Below are 25,427 nucleotides of genomic sequence, written 5' to 3'. Positions count from 1 at the left end.
ATATATATATATGTATTTATAAAAATGTATTTGTTCACTAAAGCTTAATATGTGGGGAATCGGAATCTGTCCCTAAAGGGATATTCCAGGCAAAACCTTTTTTTATATATATCAACTGGCTCCGGAAAGTTAAACAGATTTGTAAATTACTTCTATTAAAAAATCTTAATCCTTCCAATAGTTATTAGCTTCTGAAGTTTTCTGTCTAACTGCTCAATGATGATGTCACGTCCCGGGAGCTGTGCATGATGGGAGAATATCCCCATAGGAACTGCACAGCTCCCGGGACGTGAGTCATCAGAGAGCAGTTAGACAGAAAACAGCAACTCAACTTCAGAAGCTAGTAACTATTAGAAGGATTAAGATTTTTTAATAGAAGTAATTTACAAATCTGTTTAACTTTCCGGAGCCAGTTGATATATAAAAAAAAGTTTGGGCCTGGAATACCCCTTTAACCACTTAAGAACTGAACTCTCTTTTTTTTTGTGTGCACCACTAAGGCTGCGTTCACATATATCTGCCTCCGGCGTGCACAGGAGGGAAACTGATGCTAGAACTGATCCCATTGTCCTGATTTCATTGGGACAGTTCACAATCATCCAGTTGGTTGGACACGCCGGAGGGCATAGGACAGGGGAACGCAGCTTGCCGCAATCCCGAACATCCCGAACAGCTGACCGGACACCGGGAGGGCCCTTACCTGTCTCCTTGGTGTCCGATTGATGAATGACTGCTCCGTGCCTGAGATCCAGGCAGGAGCAGTCAAGCGCCGATAACACTGATCACAGGCGTGTTAATACACTCCAGTGATCAACATGAGAGATCAGTGTGTGCAGTGTTATAGGTCCCTATGAGATAACAATGATCAGTATAAGAGATCAGTGTGTGCAGTGTTATAGGTCCCTATGGGATAACAATGATCAGTATAAGAGATCAGTGTATGCAGTATTATAGGTCCCTATGGGATAACAATGATCAGTATAAGAGATCAGTGTGTGCAGTATTATAGGTCCCTATGAGATAACAATGATCAGTATAAGAGATCAGTGTGTGCAGTGTTATAGGTCCCTATGGGATAACAATGATCAGTATAAGAGATCAGTGTGTGCAGTATTATAGGTCCCTATGAGATAACAATGATCAGTATAAGAGATCAGTGTGTGCAGTGTTATAGGTCCCTATGGGATAACAATGATCAGTATAAGAGATCAGTGTGTGCAGTATTATAGGTCCCTATGAGATAACAATGATCAGTATAATAGATCAGTGTGTGCAGTGTTATAGGTCCCTATGGGAGCTATAACACTGCAAAAAAAAGTAAAAAAAAAAGTGTTAATAAAGGTCATTTAACCCCTTCCCTAATAAAAGTTCAAATCACCCCCCTTTTCCCATAAAAAAAAAAACTGTGTAAATAAAAAAAAAAAACTGTGTAAATAAAAAAAATTAAAAACATATGTGGTATCGTCGCGTGCGTAAATGTCCGAACTATAAAAATATATAATTAATTAAACAGCAAGGTCAATGGCGTACGCGCAAAAAAATTTGAAAGTCCAAAAAAGCGTATTTTTGGTCACTTTTTATACCATTAAAAAATGAATAAAAAGTGATCAAAAAGTCTGATCAAAACAAAAATCATAGCGATAAAAACTTCAGATCATGGCGCAAAAAATGAGCCACCATACCGCCCTGTACGTGGAGAAATAAAAAAGTTATAGGGGTCAGAATATGACATTTTTAAATGTATACATTTTCCTGCATGAAGTTATGATTTTTTTCCAGAAGTGCGACAAAATCAAACCTATATAAGTAGGGGATCATTTTAACCGTATGGACCTACAGAATAATGATAAGGTGTAATTTTTACCGAAATATGCACTGCATAGAAACGGAAGCCCCCAAAAGTTACAAAATGGCATTTTTCCTTCAATTTTGTCGGACAATTATTTCTTTTTTCCATTTCGCTGTGAATTTTTGGGTAAAATGAGTAATGTCACTGCAAAGTAGAATTGGTGACACAAAAAATAAGCCATAATAAGGATTTTTAGGTGGAAAATGAAAGGGTTATGATTTTTAAAAGGTAAGGAGGAAAAAACGAAAGTGCAAAAACTGAAAAACCCTGAGTCCTTAAGGGGTTAATGAAGCACTCTGTTTTTTTTGCTCATATTATGCACACTCGTCATCACTAGTCCTATAGCTAGTTAAACAGAAAAAAAAGATTTGTATTCGTATCGTCCAAAACTCCTAGTTATTACAGAAAAAACTACAAACTACAAGTATCTTGATAAATTGCGGCGCTCACTCTATAATGGCAAAATAGATGCAGATAATCCAGAAAAATTTAGACGGCCGTTTCACGTCTGGACTGACACTTTCTCCATTTGAAACATTTAAGAAAGAGTCAGTCCAACCATAAAACTGCTTCAATTTTATTAGGGTGTCGGTGAGTGCCCTTCAATCCCACTATATGTTTTTGGACATACAGTATCATCTGTTTCATGTGATGTACTCATCATCCTGACCCACAGGAAATCACAGTACTTAAAAACTACCTCTCACTGATTTCAATGGGAGACTTGTGAAAACCACCATAATTTCCCATGTTTTTTATTTTATTTATTTTTTTCCGCCTGAAAGATAAGACCTGTTACTTGTTGGTGAGAGATAGCAGCAGCAGTATACAAATAGAGCTGGAGGGGAGGTGTATAATTACTATATATTACAATCCCATAGAGATAGCAACAATATACAGATAGAGCTAGGAGAGGAGATGTATAACTATTTATATATATATATATATATATATATATATATATATATATATATATATATATATATATATATATATATATATATTCTGATCCCATAGAGATAATAACAATATACAGATAGAGCTGAAGGGAATCTGGGAGCTGCCGGGGGGATCTGGTAGGTGATGATGTCATTGACCACTTCCTCTGACACCTTAAAGGGTACCTTTCATCAAAAAAACTTTTGATACATTATAGATTAGTGTATGCAGAATAACTTTCCAATACATTTCCAATGTTATTAAAAAAATATGCTTCTTTCTGTTAAATTTTCCACTTTGAAAAAATGACAACTAGGGGTCTCCCTACCTACCAGTCCTTTTATAGATTTCAGAAACATGCTGGAGTCCTAAATCTCAAACTGCAGCCGGGACACAGACAAGCTCAGCACTGCTCCCTGCCTGTGAATCAGACAGGAAGGAGCCAGCACTGTGCTCATAGCACAGCAGGGCGTATTCCTGACCCTGCCTTACTGCATGCCCTCATTCATTTTACTATCTGAGCTCCGATCTTTCTTCTCTCTGCACATGCAGTTGTAAACAGAGAGGAGAAGATTCAGAGCTGCAGGCTGCTGTGTTCACAGCCTCTATGCTGGGCCACGCCCCCTTCCTCCCTCACACTAGGACGGCTGAATGAGCAGCCAAGAAGACAAGAAATCAGGTAGAAAGTTTTGAATGAAAAGAAACACAGGGTAGTGTCAGTGAGAGTCAGGGACAGATTGGGGAGGGGGGGGGGGATTAGGAAGAATTTAGATTATGATAGGTACTCTTTAAACTAATGACAAAAATACAACTAAATAAACAAATACATACATAAATAAATGTGACGTTTGGGAGACAAAAATAGCAATAAAAAATGTCAATCATACTTGACGTTGAGTGTGATCAGCACAGCGCTGCCATTGATTTATACCACAGTCTCTCATTTCCATTAAAAAATACTTAATTGATATTGATTGTTTGTATGACTTATTATGGAGTAAATTAGACCGTGCGCTTTAGCGTACAACCGATACAATATTTCCTCTGCGGTTTAATACGCCAGTGTAAAAAAATTGGAATGTTGTCAATATTTATGGCATTACGGCTGATAACTTATCTGCTGCCTGTGTATATTTTCGAAAAAACTTTTTAATCTAAAACAAAAACTATAAAGCAACATTGTAGAACATGATGGTTAATTATTTTGTACCCTGTTTCTTTTTGTACGCAATACATCTGCACACAGATCTGGCTCCATAGTTATAGACTACAACCAACTAGGTTACTCCATTCCCTCCGTCCCCAAAAAAGGGTTTTACAGCATCAGACTACACCGAATTTGTTTGTAGTCTGTTACTATGGACACCTATAGGTCAGCATAAGAGCTGCAGACAGAAAATAGGAGATTTTTAACCTCTTAAAGGGGTACTCCAGTGGAAATGTTTTTTTTTTTAAATCAACTGGTGCCAGAAAGTTAATTAAAAAATCTCAATCCTTCCAGTACTTATCAGCTGCTGTATGCTCCAGAGGAAGCTCTTTTCTTTTTGAGATTCTTTTCTGTCTGAACACAGTGCTCTCTGCTGACACCTCTGTCCATTTTAGGAACTGTCCAGAGCAGGATAGATTTGCTATGTGGATTTGCTCCTACTCTGGACAGTTCCTGACATGGACAAAGGTGTCAACAGAGAGCACTGTGGTCAGACAGAAAATAAATTGAAAAAGAAAAGAACTTCCCGTGGAGCATATAGCAGCTGATAAGTACTGAAAGATTTTTAAATAGAAGTAATTTACAAATCATTTGACTTTCAAGCACCAGTAGATTTTAAGAATTGTTTTTGCCACTGGAGGACCCCTTTAATGACTACTGATATGCCTTTTTTACAACGTTCAGTTAGAGCCCTTATTCTAACCCTATTGTGTATTTATAGGGATCGCAGGAGCTTGGTGGTCAGCATAATGGCCGGGCTCCCGCTGTAACTACTTGGAGCTCCAGGTAGTATACCCCTTAACATGCCACAGTGACAGTCAAATCATGACTAATGGATGTGAGGACTGCCTCTGTGCCGTTTGCCCCATCGGGGCCGACGGGTTTACATGACAGTCAGACATCAGCTTATTGCCATGTGTTTTGCAGTATATTTTTCTGTAACAAGAAAATATGCTATGTGAATGTACACTTTGCGGTGGCTGCATTCTGGCATCACTAGTCACAAAGAATCTAGAGACATCAGTGAGTCTTACTGACGCCTACATACGGTATACCATCCTACACATTGTGTTCCCTGTGCTTCTCATCTCCTAGAAGAGTTCTTCATCTAAATCTACATCCGCTGAATTTCCAATCTACATGGGAAGTCAGACTGTGGTGATAATACGTCTGAAGAACGCAAACTCTCGAACTATTCCAAAACAATCCCCTTCCATTCCATTAGAGGGATGCCATTAGGCACCTGAATTGAGGAACATTTTAGTGTGATTGCTTTTGGAATGAATAGATTACTTCATCCTACAACAAAGAGCCCAGAGAGTAACTGCTATATTATATCTTGGATCTCAGCCAGCGATGCTTAAACTTCCAGTCCTTGGTAACCATGGAAACCTCTAAAGGTAATATGGGAAAAAACAGGAGTTTTCAAGGATGTAGCTTACAAGCTACTTAAAGTATAAGTAAAAACACCGGCGCAAATGTATATAATTTATACCTAGTATAAATTAAACACTAGAAACGTGCAGGTTTTATACGTGAACACCGCGGGGCAGATGTATTATTAGCATGCTCCAACCAAGAGGTGGATTTCACTGATTACGGTACAGATTACCTATTACCAGGGTCTGACCCCTGGGACACCCTCGGATCATGAGAATGGGGTCCACCTTGCCCCAATATGAATGTAGTTACAAGTATGAGCACTTCTGCTCCATTCAAACTCTATAGCACTGCCACTCCGGCTGTGTTTAAGAGATGGTGGGGTCTTGGCCCAAACCATGTCTACCTTAGCCTTGACTGATAGATATTTTGGTAATTCCTTCTATCTTCCTCCATATCATGACCCCATTCACATGATGGATTTTTCCAGTCCGTAATGAATTGGGAAGAAAAGCCATAGCAGATATCTGAGGCATAGTCTTGTGCTTCTACTTGCTGTTTGCTATGCAGGCAAATTAGCCCCATTTAAAGTGTACCTGTCGTTAACAAAAACTTTTAAAATAATGTATATAATACTATATGTGTAATTGTCACATACATTGGTTAAAAATTGTGTATGTTTTTAGGTAAAAAAAAGAATACTGTCCCTGCAGCTTTGCCTGTGTATCTCTATGAGAAGCCCAAATACAGGAAGTGTGAGTGGACAAGCAGGGCTCTGTGCAAACTCCCTGCTGTGTGAGCCAGGAAAGTGTCATAGAGCCTCAGTGTACAGAGCCCTGCTTGTCCTTGATGTACAGAGCCCTGCTTGTCCCCAGTGTACAGAGCCCTGCTTGTCCTCAGTGTAAAGGGCCCTGCTTGTCCTCAGTGTACAGAGCCCTCCTTGTCCTCGGTGTACAGAGCCCTGCTTGTCCTCACAGCACAGAGCCTTGCTTGTCCTCAGTGTACAGAGCCCTGCTTGTCCTCAGTGTACAGAGCCCTGCTTGTCCTCACAGCACAGAGCCGTGCTTGTCCTCGGTGTACAGAGCCCTGCTTGTCCTCAGTGTACAGAGCCCTGCTTGTCCTCAGTGTACAGAGCCTTGCTTGTCCTCAGTATACAGAGCCCTGCTTGTCCTCAGTGTACAGAGCCCTGCTTGTCCTCAGTGTACAGAGCCCTGCTTGTCCTCAGTGTACAGAGCCCTGCTTGTCCTCAGTGTACAGAGCCCTGCTTGTCCTCGGTGTACAGAGCCCTGCTTGTCCTCGGTGTACAGAGCCCTGCTTGTCCTCGGTGTACAGAGCCCTGCTTGTCCTCAGTGTACAGAGCCCTGCTTGTCCTCAGTGAACAGAGCCCTGCTTGTCCTCGGTGTACAGAGCCCTGCTTGTCCTCAGTGTACAGAGCCCTGCTTGTCCTCGGTGTACAGAGCCCTGCTTGTCCTCGGTGTACAGAGCCCTGCTTGTCCTCGGTGTACAGAGCCCTGCTTGTCCTCGGTGTACAGAGCCCTGCTTGTCCTCAGTGTACAGAGCCCTGCTTGCCCTCAGTGTACAGAGCCCTGCTTGTCCTCAGTGTACAGAGCCCTGCTTATCCTCACTGTACAGAGCCCTGCTTGTCCTCACTGTACAGAGCCCCGCTTGTCCTTAGTGTACAGAGCCCTGCTTGTCCTCAGTGTACAGAGCCCTACTTGTCCTCAGTGTACAGAGCCCAGACTCCTCACAGAGACACACGCACAGGCAATAGCTGCAGGGACAAAAATATACACATTTTTTAACTAATGTATATTAGAAATATAGATATAATGGTATTTTCTTCATTATAAAAACAGTTTTTGTTAATGACGGGTGCACTTTAACCTGAAGAAGAGACATGCTTTATGAACCATGGCATGGGATCTCAATGATAATAATAAATACAATCACATGTTCTTTATGCTAACTCCATTTTAAAATCTGCATGAAAAAAAAAATATATAAAAAAATCACGTTGGTTAATGGTTTGGACCAAATTGTGTTCAGAGTGGTTGGTGCTTTTCCCTTACGACCACCATAGAGCCATTTTGTTTCTTTTAGAATTTTTATTAAATTGTTACCATGGAGACAGGCTTTGCAGGATTTCTGTGATATATACACTGGCACAGTTTACAATGTATTGGCATAAAGCTGTTCTTCACAATTAAACTAGGGTTCGAAACCTAATGCAAACCTGCAAGTTAGCCCATAAGGGCCTTCTAACCTTAAGAAAGTTCTGATTTCACTTAGGTTTAGAGAGGTTGTCCCCTGAGCAGAAAAGGTATCACCTCTCATGCACCCTGGCGTTCAACTTCCAAGATGAGATCTCTTCCAACTTGAGATGGGGCCAATACCCAGTTGGGAACATATTGTCCAGACAAAACTGCCCTCACATCCAATAGCTGCAGATTGTTGTGGTGACATTGTGAATCTATTGAACATCATCTGCAAGCGATGAACAATTTGTCCCCCTTTCTTGTCTTGGAAAATTATCTTTCCAAGACATGCGCAGGGAAGAAGTGGCAATAACTTTTTTTGCTGTAATCTGTGATGATTTGAGTCCGTATTATGGCACCTGTATCTGGCCATGGTGGCTGTACTATACAGAAAATGGTCTCCGGGTGCTGCGTTACAGGGTCTGCAGCAGTGTGCACAGTTACTTAGTGTGTAGGATGATATAGACTCCTTAATAAGATGCTGCACGGGCCTTCTTTTATTCTTAAAAATGTTCGCCTTGAAGAAAGTGCCAAAAGGCATGCTGCGACTTATAGGCCACATTTGTTCCACAGGGAAAAAGGATATTCAATGTAGCTGTCTCCTAGAATGACAACAGCTTGCTCACTGGTCTCTCTCTTATTTCTGAAGTAACATCCTAAAGAGGTCCTCCTCCCCTAGACGTCTTATCAAGGATAGGGGATAAGGTTGCTGATCGTGGGGGGGGGCCGACCCCTCGAACACCCTACGATCTCCGGCATTATGAACATGGAAGCTTGGAGCTTTTGTGTTCGTGACACCTCGTCCCTCCATTCATGTCTATAGGAGGAGGCGTGATGGCTCGTACAAAGCCTCCTCCCATAGACATGAATGGAGGGGGCGTGACGGCTGTGATTGACCATCATCCGGCACAGAGCATAGTCCTTTGGATAGGGGATAAGATGCCTAGGGGCAGAGTACCTCTTTAATAAGTTCGGCATTGACTTGTATTGGAACAACCTCCCTTCTTTAGTGGAGAGAGCTACTTTCCATATCCTTTTTCCTATACATATACTGTATGTAAAAACTATTAGTAAATAGGCCACCTCTTTGACTATGTACATAACCTAGAATCCAAAATACGATGCTCTTCTATGTTACTCTTAGAGACCTCTTCTGGAGACAATAGTGTGCTAAGTGTTGGTCATATTCCCACTGCTCAACCTGCACCAACATTTTATTTTGCAAGGTTTTAAAGTTTTCTATAGGTACAGTATTATCACTTCACTCTTGTTCCATTGGATTCCACTAGGAAATTACTCGTATGCTTTGATCGTGTAGAGCAATTTTTAGATAAAGCAAGAAGTCTAAAGGAAAGCATTATATTTCTCTCGCTTTTGCTTTCTCTCGCTATTTCTCGCTTTCTCTCGCTTTTCGAAATCCATTTCCAGTGGTGGCAAAAGAAAATTTATTCAAATGGCAATTAATATTTTCTAGAAGAGTCATTAATATTGTCATAGGATGCAAAAATTTTCCAATGCCGAAATGAAAAAACCCAATGGAATTCCAGAAAAAAATGGAAATAGAAAGCAATAAAAAAATTGAAGAGGATTGATATAAAACTACATCTTACTGGGAAAAAAAATCTAAATAAAGAGTCAATATACTGCTCCATTGATGGAAAATGTAAAAAGTTATAAAGAGTAGAATAAGGCGATGCAAAGCAATTTTTTAACAATTGTTTTAAAAAGTGTTTTAATAATAACAATATTAATGATGATGATAATTATTATTAAAAATAATTATAATGATAATGGTAGTAATAATAATAATAATAATAATAATGACAATATTAATGATTATGATAATTATTATTAATAATAATAATAATAATAATAATAATAATAATAATGATAATGACAATTATAATGGTAGTAATAATAATAATAATAATAATTATTATTATTATTACTATTCTTATTATTTATTTATATTTTAACTATTAAGTAATTAATCGCTTATTGCTGTAATCACACTGACTTTATGGTGCATGGTTTTAAAATGTATCAATTAGTTTATTTTTATTTATTTTTTTCAAATTTCACCCCATAAATAAATGGCTTAGGTGATAGAAAAATAAAACAGTTATGACTCTCAAGAGGTGAGAAGATAGATAATTGTACCTTACTTGTTACGCCGAGCGCTCCGGGTCCCCGCTCCTCCCCGGAGCGCTCACGGCGTCTCTCTCCCTGTAGCGCCCCCGGTCGGTCCCGCTGACCGGGAGCGCTGCACTGTCATGGCCGTCGGGGATGCGATTCGCACAGCGGGACGCGCCCGCTTGCGAATCGCGTCCCAAGTCACTTACCTGTCCCGGTCCCCGGCTGTCATGCTCTGGCGCGCGCGGCTCCGCTCTCTAGGGCGCGCGCGCGCCAGCTCTCTAGATTTAAAGGGCCAGTGCACCAATGATGGTGTCTGGCCCAATCTTCCCAATTAGCTTGTTTAGTTTCCACCTGTGCACTCCCTACTTATACCTCACTTCCCCTGCACTCGCCCGCCGGATCTTGTTGCCCTTGTGCCTAGTGAAAGCGTTCCCTTGTGTGTTCCTAGCCTGTGTTCCAGACCTTCTGCCGTTGCCCCTGACTACGATCCTTGCTGCCTGCCCTGACCTTCTGCTACGTCCGACCTTGCTCTTGCCTTATCCCTTGTACCATGCCTATCTCAGCAGTCAGAGAGGTTGAGCCGTTGCCGGTGGATACGACCTGGTTGCTACCGCCGCTGCAAGACCATCCCGCTTTGAGGCGGGCTCTGGTGAAAACCAGTAGCAGCTTAGAACCGGTCCACCAACACGGTCCACGCCAAACCCTCTCTGACACAGAGGATCCACCTCCAGCCTGCCGATCCGTGACAGTAGATCCGGCCATGGATTCCGCTGAGGTGCCGCTGTCAAGTCTTGCCGACATTTCCACGGTGATTGCCCAGCAATCCTTAATGATCACCCAACGAAATCACCAGCTGGCATACTTGACCACCGTGACACAGCAACTTCAGTCACAGATACAGCAGCTGCTGCTGCAGATACAGCAACTTCAGTCACAGACTCAGCAGCTGCAACTGCAACAACCATCTCCTCCGCCGGCTCCTGCAACTCCTCCGCAGCGACCGGCCGCTCCTAACCCCTGCTTGTCCCTGCCGGACAAATTTGATGGGGACTCTAGACTCTGCCGTGGTCTCCTGCCTGGGAAGGCCCTGCCATGTGCCACACCGCCCGGAGCACCTCTCTCACAATATCCTTTGCAATCCACCCCTGTGCCTCCCGCCGAGGAGGCTATGCAAGTGGATCGGTCCCGCCTGACCCCTGAAGAGAGGACTCGCCGCAGGAAGAAAGAAGATTTACTTCTATACTGCACTGTGCGTTACCGCACAGAACCCCTGCTCTTGAGCATGGAACTTTTTGTTTTGCCCAAATGCTCCTCTGAAGTCCTCCTCGGTCTGCCATGGCTCCAACCCCCATCCTCTTCCCTTGTCTGGACCACCGGGGAGATCGGGAGCTGGGGTGCTTCTTGCTACAGAAAGTGCCTCACGTCTGCTCCCAGTCCCGTCAGTCAAGCCTCTGTGTCTCCCCCTTTACCTGGCCTCCCCAAGGCCTGTCTGGACTATGCTGTGTCTCCTCCTCACGGCTCCCGTCCTGTTGACACTCTGCCCCGTGCCGGGCTTGACCCTCTTCCCTCCCTCCCCACCCCCACGCCTTCTTGTGTGCCCGCTGTTGATGTGGTTTCCCGGGGCTTCGCCACCATCTGGAGAAAGACTCTGAAATTCTTCATGCTGGCCTCATCCCGGGTGAAGAGGCTTGCCGGAAAAAAGAGAAGAGCTCCTCCTATTTTTGTGTGGCTCTCCGCCAAGTATTTCGGCTTCCGTGTCCCCAGTTTTTATCTCGGACCACGTTATCTTGGACCCTTTGTAGTCGAGTGCTCAGAGGAGAGATCTTAGGAACCTGAGGACAACATCCTGGACAAAAGTCTTGTCCTCAGGTTCTCAGGCTCCAAGATGAGGGGGAGACCCAAGGGGGGGGGTACTGTTACGCCGAGCGCTCCGGGTCCCCGCTCCTCCCCGGAGCGCTCACGGCGTCTCTCTCCCTGCAGCGCCCCGGTCGGTCCCGCTGACCGGGAGCGCTGCACTGTCATGGCCGTCGGGGATGCGATTCGCACAGCGGGACGCGCCCGCTTGCGAATCGCGTCCCAAGTCACTTACCTGTCCCGGTCCCCGGCTGTCATGCTCTGGCGCGCGCGGCTCCGCTCTCTAGGGCGCGCGCGCGCCAGCTCTCTAGATTTAAAGGGCCAGTGCACCAATGATGGTGCCTGGCCCAATCTTCCCAATTAGCTTGTTTAGTTTCCACCTGTGCACTCCCTACTTATACCTCACTTCCCCTGCACTCGCCCGCCGGATCTTGTTGCCCTTGTGCCTAGTGAAAGCGTTCCCTTGTGTGTTCCTAGCCTGTGTTCCAGACCTCCTGCCGTTGCCCCTGACTACGATCCTTGCTGCCTGCCCTGACCTTCTGCTACGTCCGACCTTGCTCTTGCCTTATCCCTTGTACCATGCCTATCTCAGCAGTCAGAGAGGTTGAGCCGTTGCCGGTGGATACGACCTGGTTGCTACCGCCGCTGCAAGACCATCCCGCTTTGCGGCGGGCTCTGGTGAAAACCAGTAGCAGCTTAGAACCGGTCCACCAACACGGTCCACGCCAAACCCTCTCTGACACAGAGGATCCACCTCCAGCCTGCCGATCCGTGACATTACTGGAGCAGATGTTGGTTGCCAAAGTTATAAAGTTTTTTTTTTTTTTTTCTAAGCCAAAGTGTCAAGGAGGCAGGGCCAAGAGGCTCAAATGTCACATCCTAGCATGCTTCCTCACTTGCCCTTACTGCCAGTCTTTCCTTTAGAGGCTGAGAGGTGAGGTCAAGTAAGGAGGCGAGCCAGGTTGTGGCACTTGAGCATCTTGGCTCCGCTTCCTTGACACTGGACAATTATAGCAACCACCTTCTCAGCTTCAGGAAAAGTACAATTTATTTTTTATACCCAAACAGCTATCCAATGGTGTCTGCAGCCCTTTTCAGCAAATGCAGCCAACAGATTCACTTTAAAGGGTTAATACATGAGCCCCTCTCTTCTTCTTATACCAGCGTTCAGAAATTTCCCCGACGAGGCCATATAGCGTCAAAATCTATTATTCATAAGCTGAGTGAAAAGCAACCTAATTTCTGTTTTGTAACAATTTATATATCTAATTATACAGTCAATTTTATGTAGATTATATGCTAATGTATTCTACTTTATACTAATTTATCATTATGAATTTCTCCACCTTTTTCATTTTTATAATATTTTCCACTATTTACTACCATTGTACAATTATATTTAGAAATATACATTTTATGTATATTTTGTGTATATTTTTGTAATGTTTATTTTTATTTTTTTATATATTTTTTTGCCTCAAGGTTGGCTATTTAAAAAATAAATAAAATTAAATAAAACTCATCTTAAATTAGATAAAACCCTTTCCCTGGTTAAAATTATATTCTGAAAGCAATAAATTGTGGTTAATGCGTTTCACTCAATACCTAGTTTACATAATCTATACTGGTAAATAGTGTGCGTTCCCTTTAACAATTCGGATTCTACAGCTTTGTATCAGCTGGATGAGCCTGGAGGTAATTTTTCAGAAATTAGTCTTTAATCAATGGTTTATGGTTCAAAGTGAGAGTACAGCTTTAATTTTAATTAGAAGCCTTAATGACGCTCCAGAGAAAGCGCCCAAGGGAGAGGCTTCCAAGAACTAATACCTTAAAAGTAAATAAATAAATAAAAAAAATTGTAATAGTATTCATTTTAGTTCTACCTTAAAACAGATGCCCCATGTTAAATTGTACTTAAAACTTAAGGTGGGACTTAATGGGCGGTCTAAGATTGGAATAAACACATTTCATTAGTAAATATTGCAACTTATCTCCACTGAAGTCAATGTGGTCGATCTGCAATACCACATCTATCCAGTGGACTGGTGTGGTGAACCTTTATTTATTTCTTTATTTATTTTTAATAGACAACCCCTGTAAGACCAAGGTTCTGACAGCCCTGGTGATCTGTATAAGGAACATCACAAAGGGGCACCCCAGTCCAACAGCCCTTGTAATCTCTATAACACCTATATATCCTGATCCCATAGAGATAGCAGCAGCAGTATACAGATGGAGTAAGGGGAGGTGTATAACTACTATATATCCTGATCCCATAGAGATGGAAGCAGCAGTATACAGATAGAGTAAGGGGAGGTGTATAACTACTATATATCCTGATCCCATAGAGATGGAAGCAGCAGTATACAGATAGAGTAAGGGGAGGTGTATAACTACTATATATCCTGATCCCATAGAGATGGAAGCAGCAGTATACAGATAGAGTAAGGGGAGGTGTATAACTACTATATATCCTGATCCCATAAAGATAGCAGCAGTATACAGATTGAGTAAGGGGAGGTGTATAACTACTATATATCCTGATCCCACAGTGATGGAAGCGGCAGTATACAGATAGATTAAGGGGAGGTGTCTAACTACTATATATCCTGATCCCATAAAGACAGCAGCAGTATACAGATAGAGCTGGAGGAGAGGTGTATAACTACTATATATACTGATCCCATAGAGATGGCAGCAGAATACAAATATAGCTGCAGAGGAGGTGTATAACTAATATAAATCCTGATCCCATAGAGATAGAAGTGGAAGCATACAGATAGAGCTGGAGGGGAGGTGTATACTTACTATATACCCTGATCATATAGAGATAGCAGCAGTATACAAATAAAGCAGGAGGGGAGGTGTATAACTATGATATACTATATACCCTGATCATATAGAGATAGCAGCAGTATACAAATAAAGCAGGAGGGGAGGTGTATAACTATGATATATTCTGATCCCATAGAGATAGCATCAGCAGTATACAGATAGAGCTTGATAAGAGGTTTATTACTACTATATATGCTGATCCCATAGAGAAAGCAGCAGCAGTAAACAGATAGAGCTGGAGGGGAGATGTATAATTACTGTTTAAACTGATTCCATAGAGATATCGGATGAAGCTGGAAGGAGAGGGGTGGGAAGGGATACAAGAGCTTGCATGAGGGTATCTGGTAGGTGATGATGTCATCCAGTAGTTCTCTGGAAGTCAGAACCCAAACTGACATCCTATTCTGACACATTAAGCACTGAAAGATTTGAAGAGTCAGACTGGTGATCATGTGAACCAGTTACAGTAATGAAACACATGAATGCAGCAGTGCTGGAATGAAAATTGGCACAGTATAAATAGTCATAGTAAGTGTGCATGATATGGGCAAAAAACACCTGGTGCCCTTCTTTAAGTGTGCTCCTGAGGTTTCTGTTTGTTTGTGCCGCCCGGAAAATGAGAGCCCTGGACATCTGCCCAGTTTGCCTCCCCCTAGTGCCATCCTCTACTTTTTATCTTTAGATCACAAGAACCTTTTAGCTCAAAGTGAGCATCATAAATAAAATAAAAAATAAACAAAACAGAAAAAAAAAACACTTTACTTGGCATCACCGTTCTAAACTACAGGTCTGATCTAAATAATACATTTTCTTTTTGTAACAAGTTTTTTTTCTTCTTCCTGATAAAAAGGGATGTACATTTTGCTTAATGTCAAACAACCTTTGCTGATACATATTTTTTGTGATACTGTACGTATGCATTATGCATTTTCCTGCTCTGGGTTATGAATGTGCTTTGAGCTGCTATAAGACTTCACTTTTGTCTGATTTGTAGGAAATTTCATTAATCTCTACAGAAAAAAGGGGCCATTGCAGTGAGCCGCAGATTGGATATGAACCCAGGGCTGTGGGTTAGAATGAGGCAGGGAAGAATCAGCATTAAAGAAATTGTAGGAACCTGTTCTGTATCGTGTAAACAGAGGGAATGCTGTAGAAACCAACACGAATCCCTCACCGATAGACGCTTTCTACGTTTAGCGGGATGTCTCCGAAATCTAATAGTCTCATGTAGTGTGAGCGCTGCATAATAGAGCTGATGTGCATACAATATTGTACATTATATAATATATCAATGGGGATATTCAAAAACTTGTGCTATTAGGGCTCTTTATTTTGCTCCTCATAGAGTGTTAAAGGGGTACTCTGCCCCTAGACATCTTATCCACTATCCAAAGTGTCTGATCTTGGCTGCGGCACCCAAGACATCCGGTGCACGCAGCAAACTTCGCTCCGTGCCGGATGACTGGCCATTCAGGGTGGAGGCTTGTGACGTCACGGTCACACTCTGCTCGTGATGTCACAACCCCACCCCCCAATGCAAGTCTATGGTAGGGGTCACGCCCCCTCCCATAGACTTGCATTGAGATTGCATGGCTGTGACGTCACAATAAATCTTAAAGGGGTACTCCAGTGGAAATTTTTTTTTTAATCGCCTAGTGCCAGAAAGTTAAACAGATTTGTAAATTACTTCTATTCAAAAATCTTAATCCTTCCAGTACTTATCATGTGCTGTATGCTCCAGAGGAAGTTGTGTAGCTCTATCCAGTCTGACCACAGTGCTGTCTGCTGACACCTCTGTCCATGTAAGGAACTGTCCAGAGCAGGAGAGGTTTGCTATGGGGATTTTCTCCTGCTCTAGACATTTCCTGAAATGGACAAAAGTGTCAGCAGAGAGCACTGTGGTCAGACAGAAAGGAAATAAAAAAAAAAAAACAACTTCCTGTGGAGCATACAGCAGCTGATCAGTACTGGAAAGATTAAGATTTTTAAATAGAAGTAATTTACAAATCTGTTTCACTTTCTGGCACCAGTTGATTTAAAAAAATTGTTTCCCAATGGAGTACCCCTTTTAATCCGATACTGTTTGCAAAAGATGTCGAGTTGTAACCTCTAGTATTGTATCTACTAAAACATGATACCTCTTGTAACCAAACATATTTAGTGAGCATGTATATAATGTATTTTTGGCTACTATTAACAGCCATTAATATTTCGATTTTTCTCTTTTTTCTTGCAGAATACTGGAACTCCATAAGGACCAAACACGCACAAAGTATGAATGTTGAACAAGATGACATTACATCCACAGCAGATGATGATAGGTCCTAGGTTCAACAGGGCCTTATTTGACCCCCTTTTTATTGTGCTGTTGGCTCTTCAGCTTCTGGTGGTGGCCGGCTTGGTTAGGGCTCAGACCTGCCCTTCTGTATGCTCCTGCAGTAACCAGTTCAGCAAAGTCATTTGCACACGGAGGAATCTGCGCGAGGTCCCAGATGGTATATCCACCAACACAAGGCAGCTGAACCTTCATGAAAACCAGATCCAAATAATCAAAGTGGACAGTTTTAAACACTTGAGACACTTAGAGGTTTTACAGTTGAGTAGGAATCACATTAGGACAATTGAAATTGGGGCCTTCAATGGCTTGGCAAACCTAAACACGTTGGAACTGTTCGACAATCGTCTGACCACCATTCCCAATGGAGCTTTTGAATATTTGTCAAAACTGAAAGAACTTTGGCTGAGGAACAATCCTATAGAAAGTATCCCATCGTATGCTTTTAATCGCATCCCTTCTCTACGTAGGTTGGATTTGGGGGAAATGAAAAGATTATCCTATATTTCAGAAGGAGCTTTTGAAGGGCTTTCAAACCTTAAGTATTTGAACCTTGGGATGTGCAACCTACGAGAAATCCCCAATCTCACCCCCCTTGTGAAACTAGACGAGCTTGATCTTTCTGGGAATCACCTTTCAGTTCTCAGACCTGGATCTTTCCAAGGGTTAACCCATTTGCAAAAACTTTGGATTATGCATTCCCAAATCCAGATTATTGAGAGGAATGCATTCGATGACCTACAGTCTCTTGTGGAGCTTAATTTGGCACATAATAACCTAACTCTACTGCCTCATGACCTTTTCACACCTCTCCATAACTTGCAAAGGATTCAGTTGCACCACAATCCTTGGAACTGCAACTGCGACATACTTTGGCTTAGTTGGTGGTTAAAGGAAATAGTCACGACCGGCAGTACATGTTGTGCTCGCTGCGCTACTCCCCCCAGTTTGAAAGGTACTCACATTGCAGAGTTGGACCAGAATTATTTTACTTGTTATGCCCCTGTGATTGTGGAGCCACCTGCTGATCTGAATGTCACAGAAGGGATGGCTGCCGAACTCAAATGCCGGGCAGCTACTTCGTTGACTTACGTTAGTTGGATTACTCCAAATGGATCTATCATGACCCATGGGGCTTACAAAGTGCGTATTTCTGTGCTCAATGATGGCACGTTAAATTTTACAAATGTAACGGCGCGGGATACTGGATTGTATACATGCATAGTGAGTAATTCAGCAGGGAACACCACTGCCTCGGCGATACTGAATGTGACTGCGACCGATACTGGTTACACATACTTTTCCACTGTCACTGTAGAGACTATGGAACCATCTCAGGATGAGGCGAGGACCACTGAACATCACGTGGGTCCTACACCGGTCATCGACTGGGAGACCACAAATGCAACCACCTCGCTTATGCCACAGAGCACAAGGTCCACAGAAAAGCCCTATACCATCCCGATCACGGATGCAAACAGTGGAATGCCAGGGATCGACGAGGTTATGAAGACCACCAAAATTATTATTGGCTGCTTTGTGGCCATCACCCTTATGGCAGCTGTTATGTTGGTTATTTTCTACAAGATGAGGAAGCAGCACCATAGGAAGAACCATCACGCTCCAACGCGGACTGTTGAGATTATAAATGTGGATGACGAACTCACAGCAGATACGCCTATCGAGAGTCACCTGCCTATGCCCGCAATAGAACATGAGCATTTAAACCACTATAACTCTTATAAGTCTCCTTTTAACCACACGACGACAGTGAACACAATAAATTCGATACACAGTTCTGTGCATGAACCTTTATTGATTCGCGCAAGCTCTAAAGACAATGTACAGGAGACTCAGATTTAAAGCATTGTACCATGCGGGAGGCTATGAGCAAAAAAACAGACAATTTATATAAAAAAAGGAACGGAAAAGACTGGGCTAAATCTACTGTTTCCAATTAAAAAAAAAGTGTCTTTACATAAAAAAAAGAAATAAAAAAAAAAAAAAAAAAAAGAAAGAAATTTATTTATTAAAAATTCTATTGTGATCTAAAACTATCGAAATCCTGTGTATTCCTCCAGATTTGTTGGCTATGCTTGGTTTAACCCAAGCTCTCATATTTTTTTTATAGGAATTTCCAACCTAAATTCCACCAGGACAACTTAATTGTAGAGAGGTTTTTTTTTTTCTTTGTATCAAATCTGTTCAAGGTTTTTTTTTTTTTTTTAAACCGTGTACTATAAGCTTGAATTGGTTTATTGGGTTTTGTTTCTTAAATCCTTAACGCAGGGGGAATTCTTTACAAGAATTTACCTGTCTGACACGGGAAACGGTTTCTAAGTGGTCTACTAGGGAACGCCGATTGAGAAGAAGAAAAAACAGAGAGTAAATATTTTTATTTTACTTGTTATAACCTATTCCATATTTTGCAAAAAAAAAAAATTATATTCTTTAAGAAAATATAAGGGACACAAATTACATGTAAGAATCCATGATCATTTACCCAGCTCTGGAATGAGCCAAATTTGTAGCTCCGAACACTTAAAGAAGGTTATAAATAAAATGAGAAATGTTTTCTATACTCGGGCACGTTTCTTTTTAAGGTCTTTTTGTAAAAAAAAAGGGTTTAAGGGTTAGTAGTAGCCAGGTGGCTAAGATGGTGTCTTCAACTAACATATTTTTTTATATGGGATATTGTGCCTTATACAGTGTGGGTTAATGCTAAAGAATTCATAAAACACTCTTTTCCAGAACATATTGTCCACATAATTCTCCAGCTGGAGATTTAAAGGGGTACTCCACCGAAAATCATCTCATCCCCATTGCACCTATGTAAAGGATAGGGGTAAGATGTCTGATTGCTGGGGACCCCTCTCATCTCCGGGCCGGCATCAGCGTCCAGAACACGGAAACTTGGAGATTCTGCATTTGTGATGTCACGCCATGCCCCCTCCATTCATGTCTTTGAGAGGGGGCATGACAGCATTGACATGACATGAATGGATGGGGGCGTGGCGGCTATAGTCGCCAGCCATTTGGCAAGGAGCAGAGTTTGGGGTGCTACACCGGAGATCTGAGATCCCAGGGCTATCCAGCGGCGGCATAGGGTATAAGATGTTTGTCAGTGGAGTACCCCTTTAATTTAATAATAATTTTGGGTTTTATAGATGCGATGGACAAAGCATACAAAATGTTGGCTTCTTATTCATCAAAAGGAGCTTAGCACCTCTGTGCATACTGCTTTTACATTGATTAATATGATAAAACAGTATGCAGTGTGCTCTATGGCTCCCCCTAGTTGTGGCTGCAAACAGACAGAGTTTTATCCCATATGTCGGTATAAGAGCTCAGAAAACTGACCGAAAAAAAACAACAACATGATGATAAGAGAATTTACTATATGTCTAATTTATTGTTGTATCCCACAAGCTTTACAAATTACAAACATCTTTCAAAAATCTATTAAGTAATATCCCAGTAGAATAGTGATTGTTTGTGTTGCCTTTCTGTTCCCCTAGGGTTTTTAACATAATATATCAAAGGGGTACTTCGGAAGGAAAAAATTTTATCAACTGGTGCCAGAAAATTATACAGATTTGTAAATTGCGTTTATTCAAAATTCTTAATCCTTCCAGTACTATGCTCCAGAGGAGGTTGTGCAGTTATTTCCGGTCTGACCACAGTGCTCTCTGCTGCCACCTCTGTCTGTGTCAGGAACTTTCCAGAGCAGAAGCAAATCTCTACAGTAAACCTCTCTTGCCCTGGACAGTTCCTGACATGGACAGAGGTGTCAGCAGAGAGCACTGTGGTCAGACTGGAAAGAACTGCACATACAGCAGCTGATAAGTACTGGAAGGATTAAGTAATTTACAAATCTGTATAATTTTCTGGCACCAGTGGATTTAAAACCTTTTTTTTCCCCCTCCGGAGTACCCCATGACCTCCTTGACCTCCTTGTTTTTTTCCAGTAAATCCAACAGATGATTGATCAGATATAGAGCTGGGGAATTCGGAGACAGATTCTCCACCATAAACTCTTTTCCACGTTCCTTATTTCTGAACAATGTGTGCAGTGTGGCCCCAGAAAACATTATCCTGCTAATTGAGGCCACTGACATAAAGTGGAGACTTGGTCGGGTCAATGTTTAGGTAGGTGGTATGTGTCACAGTAACATCCACATGATGTCAGGACCCAAGGTATCCAGAAGAACATTGCTCCCCACATGCTTCCCCACCGGCTTTTCTTATTCCCATAGCGCATCCTGGGGACAACTTCTTGCCCAGGTTTTGCCCAGCAGTTTTTCAGACAAACAAGGGTGTCCACTTGATGGGACAAAATGATATCCATCTGACTAGGTCAACTAAGACAATTTTGGCAGTGGACAGGGGTCAGTATGGGTGCGTTGACCAGTCTGCAACTATACGGACACACATCTAGATAGACAACTAGGCACTCCACTTTGGTGAAATCACTTTGGTCGAAAAATGGTTCTCAGCCGTGTGTTAGGAGTGTAGGGTATTGCGACCTGAAGGTTGCAATACCCTACACTCCTAACACACGGCTGAGGACAGTTTCCATTATTCCCTTTTACTTACCCATCTCTCCTGTCTGAGGAAGGTCTTTTGTGACCGAAACCTCACCCTTTGGTTTCCTATTACAAGAACTCCATTGATTTTGCCAAAGTGGAGTGCCTAGTTGTCTATCTAGATCATGTAAGAAGGATAGCAATCCTACGAGTGAACCCTCGACCACCAGGGAGTGCCGGGTTTATGGAATTTATACAGATACACACACAGAACGAGACTTGGGTGCCCATGACCCTGTTCCAGTCACTGGTCTTCCTTCCTTGGAGCAATCTTGGTAGGTACTAACCACTTCATACTGGGAACACCCAACAAGACCAGTTGGTCTTGAGATGCTCTGACTCATCTAGACATCCCAATTGGGCCCTTATCAGAGTTGATCAGATCCTTTCACTTGCTCTTTGTTCCTCCTTCCGACACATTGACCCGAAGAACTGACTGTTCGATTAGCGCTTATCATATCCCACATCTTGACAGTTGCCTCGTCTGTCTCGAGTTATTCGCTCCACATGTCATTCATTTTAATGTCATGGCTGATCAGTGCAATGGATCAATTTGTAGGTTTCAATAACATCCTACAGAGTTACAGTCTGTGCTTAATATGCCGTATGGCCATAGGTGAAAAAATATTCGTATCTATATGGTGAAACATACAATGTACTAGGGTTTTTAGGCTATATACTGTTTATTGGCCTCTTTTTAGTTTTATACTTCATTATGGAAGTAGAATATAATGGAGAATGGTCTATAAAAAAATGACCTATAGGTCCAGCTGTGTCCTATGGTAGAAACATTAAATATGTTGGCAAATAAGAACCATTCAGCCCATCTAGTTTGCCCAATATTCTGAATACAATCAATAGTCCCATGATGATGATGAACTGTTTCTACTAGAGATGTGCAAGTCTGCAAAAATTTGCATGGCCAATATTTTACCTTAAAAAAAAAAAAAAAAAAACTCCAGAAAAAATTAAGTTATCCCCATTATCCCCTAACTTATCCCCAACCACTGATCATCTACTTATCCCCTACCCTTTGGATAGGGGATAAGTTGATTTTGATTGGAGTTCTCCTTTAATGTGAGCTTCCTATAAGACAACCATTGTTTCCTCATATATGGCAAAAGACCCCATAAATCCATATTTCACAATTTCAATGCATATTTGAAAAATACTCTCAAATAAGAAGTTTGGTTCCTATCCAAAAATTCAGTGAAGCAAATTTTTACACATTCTATTGTATGTTCCCTATGGACTATGTATAATATAAATATTTAAAGGAAATGTGTCATCATAAAATAACCTATTTTACAGTCTGGCCACTAAGCCTAATAATAAGCTGACACTTTCTGTACTGTATCACAGCACTGAGATCCCAGGACAGCATTCTCTTCAGTATTATCACAGACAAGTTTAATTAAAGGTAACATCTACTATATTTATAATTCTGGATCAGGCCGTTAACGATGTGTCACAGCTTAGCCTCCCTCTCCCTGCAAATTGATCTCTGAACAGGTCACAGAGCATGCCAACAATATTCTCCCATAGAAGTCAAAGAGTTAGCCTTATACCATTGATTCCTATTGTCCATGTGGTTGCTGTAAAGCATCTCTCTAAATGCTGTTAACAAAGCAGAACAGAAGCTTCTGCAATATGATTGACTCCATAATATTGTACAAAATAATTGAATAAAAAAGTTAAATATAGACAAATTTGAAAACAGATTTGTATTAGTTAAAAAAAAACTGCCAACACATTTCTTTTTTAAGGATACAAACCTTCTAAAATTGTATTGAATTACTATTTATTAATAGAAAGGCCCCATGGGTGCTGATAAAATAAATCAAAAAGAAAACAAATAAATAAAAAAATAAATAGGCATAACCACCTGCCTCATCCCCCGCAACTGCAGTCCCCCTATATTCCTGCCCCCAGTGCTCTTGGTTTCCTTACTGGGACATCCTGGGACATACAGAACATCACTCAATCATAAGGTAAGGCAGGCCAACGCTAAGGCCAGTGATCGAGCAGATAATTCCTGAATGGAAGTTGGAAGAAGCTGAGAGCATCAGGGAGCAGGAGCAGCATCAGGGGATCAGGGCAGGTGAGCAATTTTAATCTTTTTATTTTTGTTGTTTTAATAAGAGAGTGAATATATCACAAAACAAAAAATTAACCTCAGGTGGGTGCTTCTCGAAAAGGAACATATGAAGAGAGTAGATCCAATGATGAACAAACAGTTAAGTGCATATTTCACAATGTGCAACGCGTTTCTAGCCCCTACCAGGCTCTTCGTCATGCATCATCAAATACACACTTTGCTCGTCACAGTGGATTTATTTCAGAAGTTTATATATTTCTACATTACATTTTCACAGAGTTACTCAGGTGGAAAACTATTTTTTTTCTAATCAACTGGTGCCAAAGATTACAAACAGATTTGAAAATTACTTCTATTAAAAAAAAAATCTTAATTATTCCAGTACTTATCAGCTGCTGTATGCTCCAGAGGAAAGTTGAGTTGTTATTTTTTGTTTGACCACAGTGCTCGCTGCCACCTCTGTCTGTGTCAGGAACTGTTCAGAGCAGGAGAGGTTTGCTATGTGGATTTGATTCTTTTATGGACAATTCCTGACATGGACAGAGGTGTCAGCAGAGAGCAGTGTGGTTAGACTGAAAAGAACTACACAACTTCCTGTGGAGCCTACAGCAGCTGATAAGTACTGGAAGGAATATTATTTTTATATACTAACCCAAAAATGGCGCTAAACAGCACCATAAAAAAAAGAGCTTACAAACTAATTGTTGACAGAGTTATTAAAAATTCACATAACAGTCAAAAAAAAAGGTAAAGGTAAAAAAATAAATAAACACCATGAACACCATACAAAGTGAGTACTGATGTAAGAAATGTGATCAGCACCAGATGTTATAAATTTGGTGCAGGTACACAGTTTTAACTAAATGAATTAATGGAGTAAAAAGATGTACACCTACCCCACTTTTCATAAACACCCCCCCAGATCTCTATTTTTTTTTAAATAAAACAAGTCGCCCACTTGCACCAGAACATTATCCAATCCCATTGATTGAAAACACACGACTCTATTTTTGCCTTTAAATTATCTGCTAATCCTAAAGGTTGGATCACTTTCCACAATCAATACATAATCTAGTCTAATTTTCTATAGGATTTTCTATATCTACTTTAGGGCAGATCAGGCCTGGTGCAAGGATGTTTTCCAACCTAGGTGAAAGCATAAGCTAATTTTACCGCCCCTTGCGCCGCCCACTGGCTCCTCCTGATGTATGGAGGCGCATGCAATGTCAGGATGTTAGACAGATCTGACCTTAGTGACTGCACCTGTCTGCCTCGGAGATGGCACTGCGCTCCTCCAGCAGGCTGAAAAATGCTGATTGTTGAAGTATGCAGGGGTTGCATGGCGGTGCTTAGGATGGGTGGGTGCTTTGGATGCTTGCTAGCTTTGTTACAGGGGGGAGAGCGGCGCCCCTATCGAGAGGGCATTCTAGGCAGCTGCCTACTTTGCCTATAGGCAGAGCCGGCCCTGGGGCAGATACAGTTTTACGTCAAATTTATTCAGAAATACAGAAAAGTCTACAGGGTTCTGATTCTTATAAAGATCAAAGTTCTTTGTTTGTTGATGACTAACAGTAGCATATTAACATAGTTCATAAGGTTAAAAAAAGACCAGAGTCCACCATGTTCAACCTATATCCCAAATGAGTCCCTACTAAGTTGATCCAGAGGAAGGCAAAAAACCCTCATACTAGAGGTAAAAATTCCTTCCCGACTCCAAATATGGCATCAGAATAAATCCCTGGATCAACGTTCTGTCCCTATAAATCTAGTATAGATAACCAGTAATGTTATTACTCTCAATAAATGCATCCAGACCCGTTTTGAACTCTTTTACAGAGTTCACCATGACCACCTCCTCAGGCAGAGAATTCCACAGTCTCACTGCTCTTACAGTAAAGAACCCCCATCTGTGCTGGTGTAGAAACCTTCTTTCCTCTAGACGTAGAGGATGCC

General features: G+C 41.7%; 1 protein-coding gene across 9 annotated transcripts in view; it reads left to right on the top strand.

The window, feature by feature from the left end:
- The window catches only part of LRRC4C (leucine rich repeat containing 4C), an 813,407-nt gene extending 794,031 nt beyond the window's left edge, over nucleotides 1–19,376 (top strand). For all 9 annotated transcript variants that reach the window (XM_056527914.1, XM_056527916.1, XM_056527917.1 and 6 more), the window contains one exon: nucleotides 16,692–19,376. In XM_056527914.1, coding sequence (XP_056383889.1) covers nucleotides 16,734–18,653 — 1,920 coding nt within the window. In that variant the 5' untranslated portion in view covers nucleotides 16,692–16,733 and the 3' untranslated portion in view covers nucleotides 18,654–19,376. The remainder of the gene's footprint in view (nucleotides 1–16,691) is intronic.
- Nucleotides 19,377–25,427: the final 6,051 nt, after the last annotated feature.

Source organism: Hyla sarda, chromosome 6 (genome assembly GCF_029499605.1).
Source record: "Hyla sarda isolate aHylSar1 chromosome 6, aHylSar1.hap1, whole genome shotgun sequence".
Lineage (NCBI taxonomy): Eukaryota > Metazoa > Chordata > Amphibia > Anura > Hylidae > Hyla > Hyla sarda.
The sequence above is the reverse complement of the archived record's forward strand: the minus strand, read 5'-3'. Positions and strand labels throughout refer to the sequence as shown.